Below are 12,580 nucleotides of genomic sequence, written 5' to 3'. Positions count from 1 at the left end.
CGCCATGGAATAAATAGTCTAACTGTATTTTATTATTCCTCACGGTTCCAGGTCAGGACGTCAATTTGTACATGTGCCTACATTATATACTAGTAAAGTCAACAGGTAAATCAACTGCTCGGACAAGTCACTTGGTACAATAGTTATCTACTCTGGCAAGTCAACTGCCATCACCTTTACCACGCCCCTATATACCTGTCAAGGAAGCCATGGAACTAATTATATTCCTGTGTCTCTCGATCCTACGTCATGAAGTTCCTGTACCTACAATATACACTCAGAGAAGTCAACTGGTATGTAAACTATCTGCTCGGACAATTCACTTGGTACCTGTGTTATCCAGCAAGTCAAGTACCGTAGACATTATATACTCAGAGAAGTCAACTGGCGTGTGAACTATCTGCTCGGACAAGTCAACTATGGCATATGTGACACAGGCCTTTTTCCCCCATTATACACAGGTCTATATCCCCCTTGTGACCAAATAAATAAATAAATAAATAAATAAATAAATAAATAAATAAATAAATAAATAAATAAATAAATAAATAAATAAATAAATAAATAAATAAATAAATAAATAAATAAATAAATAAATAAATAAATAAATAAATAAATAAATAAATAAATAAATAAATAAATAAATAAATAAATATCAATCAATCAATCAATTACATAGACAACTTCAAATGCTCATCTGTTTATTCTACAACAGTATTGACATGGATGATATAGTACAGCGAGAGGGGAATGTTCATTCATCATTATCCAGCGATCACCGATGTGAAAGAAGGTATACAAGTGAACCAGGTCGACTACAGATCACCGGTTTTTTTTTAGAGTCGATGGGAATTACGTTGTAGACGTTCTGTCACACTGATTCTTTCCGTGTAGTACATTGTTACAGCTGCCCGTATTTCAGAGGCCCGTTGTTTCGAATTATGTCAAATAGATTCACGTCATATTTCTTCTGTAAATAGAAATGAAATAAAATAATCAACTGGAATCACACAGGCATAACTTCCGTTTTAAATCACCCTCGATTATCCAGTGTAAAACTATTTATTAGGACTGTGTACTGGCAAATAAATTGTTTATATAATGCATTACTGGTACCCATATTGTGATCGTATTTCTATATATTGTGATCTGCAGTGTTTGGCCGTAAGTACAACTGACTGTACAACTCAGAGCCTATTTTCTACACACAAAGGCCCCCAAACCAAATGATATGGTTCTGATAGCGACCATCTAAAATAAATTTGGTTAGATAGTTAGGGACGCTTTCTTTTTCAGACAATTCATGGCATACATGTATACAGTATGCCGTTTTATCACACAGACAGTCGGAATATCAGACTGTCTGACAATGTAATTGTACTTTGGTACATCCTGCTCGAGGTCGTCCTAACACAGACAGTCGGAATACCAAACTGACTGATAATGTAATTGTACTTTGGTACATACTGCTCGAGGTCGTCCTAACACAGACAGTCGGAATACCAAACTGACTGATAATGTAACTGTACTTTGGTACATTCTGCTCGAGGTCGTCCTAACACAGACAGTCGGAATACCAAACTGACTGATAATGTAATTGTACTTTGGTACATTCTGCTCGAGGTCGTCCTAACACAGACAGTCGGAATACCAGACTGACTGATAATGTAATTGTACTTTGGTACATTCTGCTCGAGGGCGTCCTAACACAGACAGTCGGAATACCAGACTGACTTATAATGTAATTGTGAACATATACAGTACAACCAGAAATTATTGAGAATTTAAAGATTGTAATTTTTTATATTTTTTTCACTCATTACTCACGTATTAAATGTGAATATTAGCAGAACATAACTCCAGATTCAAAGACAGGTGAACAGTTAGTATTTTGTCAAGTCACCATGGGCAGCAATGCAGGCTTCAATGCGGCGGGACATACTACTGATCAAAGAAGTTAGAAAGTCGTGGTCCATGCTGTCCCAATATCGGACCACCTCTTCTTTCATTTCAGCAATATTTGTCAGATTTTTCTTATTGACTCTTTCCTTCATAAGTCCCCAAACATTTTCTATTGGATTTAGATCAGGGCTATAGCTTGGCCAATCTAATAATGTCATATTTTGGGTCCGAAACCAGGCCTGTGAATGCTTTGAACGATGTTTTGGTTCGTTGTCCTGCTGGAAAATCCAAATATTTCCATAGAACACGTGAGCAGATGGAAGTAAATGTCCCTCGAGAATATCTGTGTACCGCTCACTGTTCATATTCCCTTCAAATACACAGAGGGGCGTTGCCCCTAACACAGATATGCAATCCCCACACGTTAAATTTCGGACTGTACTTTGGGAGCTGATACAAAGGTTTTTCAGTTTGTTTGGTCCAGAATTTCAGTGTATTAGGAAACAGCCACACATAACTTTCATCTGAGAAATCACATTGTCCCAGTTAAAATTTCTGTGCTGTAAGCACCAGTTCAATCTTCGCTCCTTTTGTTCAGGTTTCATGATCGGTGATGGAATTCCTCGACTTTTCTGCCAACCCATTGCATGCAGCTCAGTTCTAATTGTCTCCTTACATACAGCCACAGTTCCTCTATCAATTATATCCAGCCTTACGTTTTCTAAACTCCTTCGTTTGGTTTTAGAAACAAGAATACCAAGCCGCCTCCTGTCACCGACAGTCAATTTCCTGGGCCTACCTGCGCCTCCCTGGTGCTCAATGCCATATCAATTTGCAATATTTTTCAAAACACGATAAACAGTAGACAAAGGGATGCCTGTTCTATTTGAAATCACTTTAGCTGATCTGATGTCCTTGTTATAATACCCTCAAATCAACTTCCTCTTCTCTAAATCATCCATACTGAGGATCACTGAAAATGTCGTCTGCTAGCAAGTAAACAAAGGGGGATAACACTTCACAAACTAATGAAAAAGGATTTACGGAGTTGTCTCTCTTGAAACCAAGCACTTAATAGCTGGTCAAGGTTGTTTATACTAGAAATCCAATTAAACATATTCCTAAAATTCTCAATAATTTCTGGTCAAACTATACATGCCAATCACTGGATTGCATGGACCAGACTCGGATATTTACTGACCGCCGCCATAGAGCTATAGCCTGAGTGCGGCGTTAAACATTAAACAAACAAACAAACAGATAAAGGCAGTACTCACGTACAGTCAAACTGCGTCTAGTTTAAGATTTACCTGTGAACAGGACAGAGGGGGGCAGGTGGATGGAGGATTGAACACGGAGTCATCAAACTCGCTACTGAACGACCCCCAGCCAGTCGAGGTCAGAAAGTCCACTGTAAAGACAAAATTATGTCAATAAAACTTTACACGTCATTACAATATAACCACTTCCTTCCTCAAGTTACCCTCATCCAAGTGTGATGGGGCGGATGGGTAGCTCAGTGGATAAAGCGTTCGCTGGTCACGCCGAAGAAGACCTGTATGAAACCTCACTCACTCACTCAGCCTACCCCAGCGCACCTAAGGTGATCGTAAATCCCACACTTGAACACAGACCTACGATCGTCGTAGCGCTAAGGTGATCGTAAATCCCACACTTTAACACAGACTTACCATCATCGTAGCGTGGTCGTAACTCCCACACTTTAACACAGACCTACGATCGTAGTAGCGCTATGGTGGTCGTAACTCCCACACTTTAACACAGACTTACGATCGTCGTAGCGCTATGGTGGTCGTTACTCCCACACTTTAACATAGACTTACGGTCGTCGTAGCGCTATGGTGGTCGATACTCCCACACTTTAACACAGACCTACGATCGTAGTAGCGCTATGGTGGTTGTAACTCCCACAACACAGACTACGACCGTTAACACAGACCTACGAGACGTAGTAGTAACGCTATGGTGGTCGTAACTCCCACACTTTAACACAGACTTACGACCGTCGTAGCGCTATGGTGGTCGTTACTCCCACACTTTAACATAGACTTACGGTCGTCGTAGCGCTATGGTGGTCGATACTCCCACACTTTAACACAGACCTACGATCGTAGTAGCGCTATGGTGGTTGTAACTCCCACACTTTAACACAGACCTACCATCGTCGTAGCGCTATGGTGGTCGTAACTCCCACACTTTAACACAGACCTATGATCGTCGTAGCGCTAAATTGGTCGTAACTCCCACACTTTAACACAGACCTATGATCGTCGTAGCGCTATAGTGATCGTAACTCCCACACTTTAACACAGACCTATGATCGTCGTAGCGCTATGGTGGTCGTAACTCCCACACTTTAACATAGACTTACGGTCGTCGTAGCGCTATGGTGGTCGATACTCCCACACTTTAACACAGACCTACGATCGTAGTAGCGCTATGGTGGTCGTAACTCCCACACTTTAACACAGACGTCTACCATCGTCGTAGCGCTATAGTGGTCGTAACTCCCACACTTTAACACAGACCTACGATCGTCGTAGCGCTATAGTGATCGTAACTCCCACACTTTAACACAGACCTACCATCGTCGTAGCGCTATGGTGGTCGTAACTCCCACACGTTAACATAGACTTACGATCGCGCTAAGATCGCTTTGTGGAACGTGGTCCTGATCTGAACAATAAGACAAAGAACAAATAAATATTTCAAGAATCAATATGTGAGGGTGAGGTGTGTTAAACAACAACAACACGACGACGACGACGACAAGAGGAAGAACGACAACAAATGACTATCCTACTCAAGCACACACACACACGTACACTTCCACTGCACGTTAACAGGAGTTGACATAACGTCATGACATACTTACGCTTGCCGAGACCAAAGTTTACACCCTGTAACGGTATGCAGGCGTCACTGACGAGGTAAACATGGCCGACATTGTATTTGCCGTCTTTCGACCCGAACTCTTTGTAGTATCCACGTGCTCTCAGGGAATTGTCTCCATATCCCAGTTTTATGTCGTACAAATACTTAAAAGAGTCTGAAAATATAAAGATCCGGTAATTATTAAGTGCTGTCTCCAACATGAAAGATGTATGGCATGGGTGAGATTCATGATGAGACCTTCAGACACAAGATGATCGGGTTGACACATATGATCGTATCCCGATTGCGTAGATCGATGATCATGATGTTGATCACTGATTGTCTGGTCCAGACTTGATTATTGACAGACCGCCGCTATATACAGTAGCTACAATAATGACCCCATGAGATTTCGCACAAATTGCATTCACACAGTGGAGTTAAATTTAGCGCCATGAGCTTAATCCGGGCACTCACTCACTCACTTACTCAATCTGTCGCTCTCTCAATCACTCGTTTACTTTGTGCAGTTAGCCAGCTGCATGTCTTCAGTTTGTTTCATATTTTAGTACCACGCTTATCAAGTAAGTAGTTGACAACCTGAGCATCAACCCAAGCATTTGACACACGACGACAACCCTATTCGTTGCCTCGCCTCTTATATCAAGCGTGGCTTACTAAGCACCTGATTATAAACTCTCGGGGGGAGAGAGAGATTGCTTTGCCTCCAACATAACAAATATAAACAAAAGCATAAACTGGACTGAACACAATCGCCGAAACTCGACAAGCATCACCATCTGCATTGAATAAACATTTCTGTTTGTTTCATTTTTAGCTACCACTAAACATAGCTTATATTTTGACTGGTACTTCGTATACCCCTGGACAGCAAACCAGAAACCGTCAAATCTGGGTTCGAACCCCAGTGTTCTGAGGTCTGTCAGCGACATAACCCTGTTGGGGTATTTCACCAATACAGTAAACGTCTAGGACTTCGGGACTTCCTCCCATATCAAGCAGACACGATGTGATACAATGACGTTAGACGCTAACTAAACGACGTTTCACCCCACTGACGCGTTTACAAACTATGCTGAGGTTTTGGCAAAATGTCTGAATGAGAAAGTTTGCAAAATTCAAAGGAAGTTGCCAGTCTCATATTTTAGTATTTATATATTTGATAAACTACCTGTGCAGAATCTACGGAAAGGTTTGTCAACGTCGCGTACGGTGCAGGCGTTAGTTTTAAGGTTGATGACGTAGAGTCGCTTCTGAAAAGACAAATGGGGAATGGATTAAGTTGGCGACAGATAACCTGACATTTGGACAACTTACACTACTCGTCTCTTTCCGTAACATTCGTCACCAGTCGCCCCTTTCCGTGACCTACACCAACATTCGTCACCAGTCGCCCCTTTCCGTGACCTACACCAACATTCGTCACCAGTCGCCCCTTTCCGTAACCTACAACAACATTCATCACCAGTCGCCCCTTTCCGTGACCTACACCAACATTCGTCACCAGTCGCCCCTTTCCGTGACCTACACCAACATTCGTCACCAGTCGATCCTTATCCAGACAAGCAATATAACTTCAAGCTATATGCTGACATGCGCGTTTATCCAGACAAGCAATATAACTTCAAGATATATACTGACATGCACGCTTATCCAGACAAGCAATATAACTTCAAGCTATATACTTACATGCACGCTTATCCAGACAAGCAATAAAACTTCAAGCTGTATACTGACATGGGCGCTTATCCAGACAAGCAATATAACTTCAAGCTATATACTGACATGCGCGCTTATCCAGACAAGCAATATAACTTCAAGCAGTATATTGACATGCGCTCTTATCCAGACAAGCAATATAACTTCAAGCAGTATACTGACATGCGCGCTTATCCAGACAAGCAATATTACTTCAAGCTATATACTGACATGCCTGCTTATCCAGACAAGCAATATAACTTCAAGCTATATACTGACAAGCGCGCTTATCCAGACAAGCAATATAACTAAAAGATATATACTGACATGCGCGCTTATCCAGACAAGCACTATTACTTCAAGCTGTATACTGACATGCGCGCTTATCCAGACAAGCAATATAACTTCAAGCAGTATACTGACATGCACGCTTATCCAGACAAGCAATAAAACTTCAAGCTGTATACTGACATGGGCGCTTATCCAGACAAGCAATATAACTTCAAGCTGTATACTGACATGTGCGCTTATCCAGACAAGCAATATAACTTCAAGCTATATACTGACATGCGCGTTTATCCAGACAAGCAATATAACTTCAAGATATATACTGACATGCACGCTTATCCAGACAAGCAATATAACTTCAAGATATATACTGACATGCACGATTATCCAGACAAGCAATAAAACTTTTAAGCTATATACTTACATGCACGCTTATCCAGACAACCAATATAACTTCAAGATATATACTGACATGCACGCTTATCCAGACAAGCAATATAATTTCAAGCTATATACTGACATGCGCGCTTATATAGACAAGCAGTATTACTTCAGGCTATATACTGACTAGTGCGCTTATCCAGACAAGCAATATAACTTCAAGCTATATGCTGACATGCGCGTTTATCCAGACAAGCAATATTACTTCAAGCTATATACTGACATGCGCGCTTATCCAGACAAGCAATATAACTTCAAGCTATATACTGACAAGCAAGCTTATCCAGACAAGCAATATAACTAAAAGATATATACTGACATGTGCCCTTATCCAGACAAGCAATATTACTTCAAGCTGTATACTGACATGTGCGCTCATCCAGACAAGCAATAAAACTTCAAGCTTGATACTGACATTCACGCTTATCCAGACAAGCAATAAAACTTTTAAGCTATATTCTTACATGCACGCTTATCCAGACAAGCAATAAAACTTCAAGCTATATACTGACATGGGCGCTTATCCAGACAAGCAAGACAACTTCAAGCTATATACTGACATGGGCGCTTAACTAGACAAGCAATATAACTTCAAGCTATATACTGACATGCGCGTTTATCCAGACAAGCAATATAACTTCAAGCTATATACTGACAAGCGCTTTATCCAGACAAGCAATATAACTAAAAGATATATACTGACATGCACGCTTATCCAGACAAGCAATATAACTTCAAGATATATACTGACATGCACGATTATCCAGACAAGCAATAAAACTTTTAAGCTATATACTTACATGCACGCTTATCCAGACAAGCAATAAAACTTCAAGCTGTATACTGACATGGGCGCTTATCCAGACAAGCAATAAAACTTCAAGCTGTATACTGACATGGGCTCTTAACTAGACAAGCATTATAACTTCAAGCTATATACTGACATGCGCGCTTATCCAGACAAGCAATATTACTTCAAGCTGTATACTGACATGTGCGCTTATCCAGACAAGCAATATAACTTCAAGCTATATGCTGACATGCGCGTTTATCCAGACAAGCAATATAACTTCAAGATATATACTGACATGCGCGCTTATCCAGACAAGCAATAAAACTTCAAGCTGTAGACTGGCATGCACGCTTATCCAGACCAGCAAGACAACTTCAACATAGATACTGACATGCACGCTTATCCAGACAGCCATTCAAACTTCATGCTATATATCTTACAAAGATACGATTGTCTTGTCAGAGGTTTAGCTGATGCTTCAAACTATATTGCGCACCACTAACAAATTGTCTCCCTCACTGTTGCTTAAAGCAATATGCCTTACTCTGAAAAATATCTACGTATAACCTTCGGCTAAAACCTTTAGTTCTACTAACATTTCTGTGATCTGATATAAACTTTAGTTCTACTAACATTTCTGTGATCTGATATAAACTTTAGTTCTACTTACATTTCTGTGATCTGATATAAACTTTAGTTCTACTTACATTTTTGTGATCTGATATAAACTTTAGTTCTACTTACATTTCTGTGATCTGATATAAACTTTAGTTCTACTTACATTTCTGTGATCTGATATAAACTTTAGATCTACTTACATTTCTGTGATCTGATATAAACTTTAGATCTACTAACATTTCTGTGATCTGATATAAACTTTAGTTCTACTTACATTTCTGTGATCTGATGTAAACTTTAGATCTACTTACATTTCTGTGATCTGATATAAACTTAACATTTCTGTGATCTGATATAAACTTCAGCTCTACTTACATTTCTGTGATCTGATATAAACTTTAGATCTACTTACATTTCTGTGATCTGATATAAACTTTAGTTCTACTAACATTTCTGTGATCTGATATAAACTTTAGTTCTACTAACATTTCTGTGATCTGATGTAAACTTTAGATCTACTTACATTTCAGTGATCTGATATAAACTTTAGTTCTACATACATTTCTGTGATCTGATATAAACTTTAGTTCTACATACATTTCTGTGATCTGATATAAACTTTAGTTCTACTTACATTTCTGTGATCTGATATAAACTTTACACCATTCTTTTCGCCTTCTGCAGCATACTTGATAACTTCGGCACTTCTCTCAGATGCAGCATCGTGGTAAACCTTTGAGATTCCCTGTAACATATCAGGTGTTATCAAATGTCGCTCCATATAGGATTATAGGTTTCTTTGTTGCTTAACGCCGAACTCAGCAATATTCCAGCTATGTGGCGGCGGTTTGTCAATAATCGAGTGTTGACCAGACGATCCAGTGACAAACAGCATGAGCTTCGATCTACGCAACTGGGATAAGATGACATGTGTCAACCCAGTCAGCGAGCCTGACCACCCGATCCCGTTAGTCGCCTCTACGACAAGCATGCATTTTACTGAAGATCAATTCTGACCCGGATCTTCACGGGTCAGGATATAGGTGGTATGTGAAATATGATAGCACGGATCACTCCCACATGTCCAACAATCAGCTTCAGTGGAATGAAAGAGTGGATGCATTCAGGTATTTTCTATAATCGAGAGCAGGGATGTTGTGCAGATACATTTTGACTATGTTCAGGAGGAACAGGAATTCCAACATAGAATTACAGTTATGATATTATCGATAACGCAATTTCTATTCAATAATCATTAATACATTTTACTATCGACGATATTTCTGATTATCAATCATTTTAGCCAGGCCTAAATCATGATCAATGCTAATAAGATATTTGAACCTCAAATCACTGGCTCCTGGGGCGGCCAAGGGATGCAACTCTGTACAATGCTATCTGTCAAATACAAGTACACAGCCAGCTGTGAAATCATTGGATGTGACCTCACTGATTATGACAAGTGTGGGGAATAATGGAAACTTATTCCACGACGAGATCTCTGACGACAGTCTGCAGAACTGTGATTAAGTAACTCCATTGAGCAGGGAGGAACAGGAATTCCAACATAGAATTACAGGTTTCTGGAACGCATACAATAAGTAACCCTGTAAAGAAAAGTGATATACTGCACATAGAGGACTGGATCCCCGGTCTCACCCCCACATCACCCCCTTTCTCCCCACTACCCTCACCACACATACTAACACTGATTAAACTAACACTTCACACACAAATTCTTCCTGTACCGTGGAACCCATTAGCATGAACCTCTCATTCGAACTCACAGTCATAGGATCCTGCCACATCAAGGGGACATAACTTACCACTTGAGTTTTGGGAGAACCTTTGATCAACTCCAGCCCTGCCTTCAGTTGGTAGGCGCTCCACCTGTCAGGTGCACAACACCCATTTGCGGCGACTACCACAACAGCTAACACGGCCCACGACAACATCGTTGAGATTTTAGAGAGGACTGGAAAACCTGTGACGATTGAAGCACTTTATACAATGCATGCAATGGGGGAGATCTCAAATGCGGGATTTGATCATTTATGACATGCTTGGTTTCCTGACATAAACCTTCACATATGTCCAATTTTATATCATACTTAACAGCCTTCCTGCATGTCTGTTCTGTCCGGGCATATCTAGTGTTGTTGTCTTTTCTGATGATGTTTTAGACAAACATCTTAAAATAATTTACTTCAGTTTTTGAGACAGGCCCTACAAGGATTTCTTGATCAGCATGACAAGGGTACGATCATGTTTCAAATTATTATTATGAAAATATAACAAATTTTGCATGAATTGTGTATTTTGTGATTTATGTTACGACATGTTATTAAATAATATCAATTCAGAATATTACTGTAGGGGACTAATATGTGTTACATACTATAGCTCGATTTCTCCAGAGGGCAGAGGTCAAAAACTGGGACGTGGGACGTGTTAGTCTATCAGAATCTCTAAATTATCACATCTTTCTAATAAATGCAATATCATGTTTGGAATGGTTCGGAGTTGCTTTTAAATTAATTTTTATTTTTCAGAATTGAAGAACCGAACTCTTTTAATGGCTCTTGCAGCAAGTTATACAAGTGTCATAAAATATATTTCGATCAGGTTCGCTCCAATTTTTCTAACTGTGTCAGCACAACGCCCCAACTTGTGCTTCTCACACACTGATAAATGTTTCAGTCAAGTATTAGTTTGGGATTTCCCCCTACATTAAACTGATACGTCGTGCTGTTTATTTGTCCTACATTAAACTGATACGTCGTGCTATGCTGGTTTGTCCTACATTAAACTGATACGTCGTGCTATGCTGGTTTGTCCTACATTAAACTGATACGTCGTGCTATGTTTGTTTGTTTGTCCTACATTAAACTGATACGTCGTGCTGTTTGTTTGTCCAACATTAAACTGATACGTCGTGCTATGCTGGTTTGTCCTACATTAAACTGATACGTCGTGCTATGTTTATTTGTTTGTCCTACATTAAACTGATACGTCGTGCTGTTTGTTTGTCCTACATTAAACTGATACGTCGTGCTATGTTTGTTTGTCCTACATTAAACTGATACGTCGTGCTGTTTGTTTGTCCTACATTAAACTGATACGTCGTGCTATGCTGGTTTGTCCTACATTAAACTGATACGTCGTGCTATGTTTGTTTGTCCTACATTAAACTGATACGTCGTGCTATGTTTGTTTGTCCTACATTAAACTGATACGTCGTGCTATGCTGGTTTGTCCTACATTAAACTGATACGTCGTGCTATGTTTGTTTGTTTGTCCTACATTAAACTGATACGTCGTGCTATGTTTGTTTGTCCTACATTAAACTGATACGTCGTGCTATGCTGGTTTGTCCCAGATACGTCTGCTACATTAAACTGATACGTTGCTATGTGTTTGCTTTCATCAAACTGATACTCGTGCTATGTTTGTTTGTCCTCATTAAACATACCCCCACCCGTCATTCAACAAAAACAGCTATATGGCAGCAGTCTGTAAATTATTGAGTGGCTTTCATCAAACGTCTTACGTATCTCAACACCCCCACCCCATAACACCCCCATGGCACCCCACCCTTACGGGAAGGAATTCAGGTTTGAGGGTTTTACCGAAATGCACCTTGGAGACGTAGAGGATGTTAACAAATCACTTATTCACTCAATGACACATCATACGCACAATGTTTGTACAAGTTGGATCGATTATTCTGTCAGTAACAATATTTTCCCCCGTCAAACTGAATAATTAAAAATCACACAAATGAAGTAAATTAAACTTATCCGAAAAAGTTTATTGAAAAATTGATATCCTGTTCATCTCTAAAACGCATTGTCATGTCATCAGCTGTTATTACATAACTATATATTAGCAGTTATTATATCAACTCGATATATCAAAATGAAC

At 39.7% G+C, this 12,580-nt stretch overlaps 1 protein-coding gene across 1 annotated transcript; it reads right to left on the bottom strand.

Moving 5' to 3' along the window:
* Window positions 1-687: 687 nt before the first annotated feature.
* Window positions 688-10,619, bottom strand: LOC124288408. Its single transcript, XM_046724931.1, has 6 exons — window positions 10,483-10,619; window positions 9,291-9,401; window positions 5,990-6,071; window positions 4,799-4,972; window positions 3,213-3,313; window positions 688-970 (listed from the first exon to the last, which is right to left on the bottom strand). Exons 1-6 carry the CDS (start codon window positions 10,609-10,611, stop codon window positions 902-904), a joined length of 666 nt encoding a protein of 221 aa, XP_046580887.1. The 5' UTR covers window positions 10,612-10,619; the 3' UTR covers window positions 688-901.
* Between the last annotated feature and the right edge of the window lie 1,961 nt (window positions 10,620-12,580).

This window comes from Haliotis rubra, unplaced genomic scaffold (genome assembly GCF_003918875.1).
Source record: "Haliotis rubra isolate DU_JTF1 unplaced genomic scaffold, ASM391887v1 Scf417, whole genome shotgun sequence".
NCBI classification, from domain to species: Eukaryota; Metazoa; Mollusca; class Gastropoda; order Lepetellida; family Haliotidae; genus Haliotis; species Haliotis rubra.
This window is presented reverse-complemented; position numbering and strand designations above follow the sequence as displayed.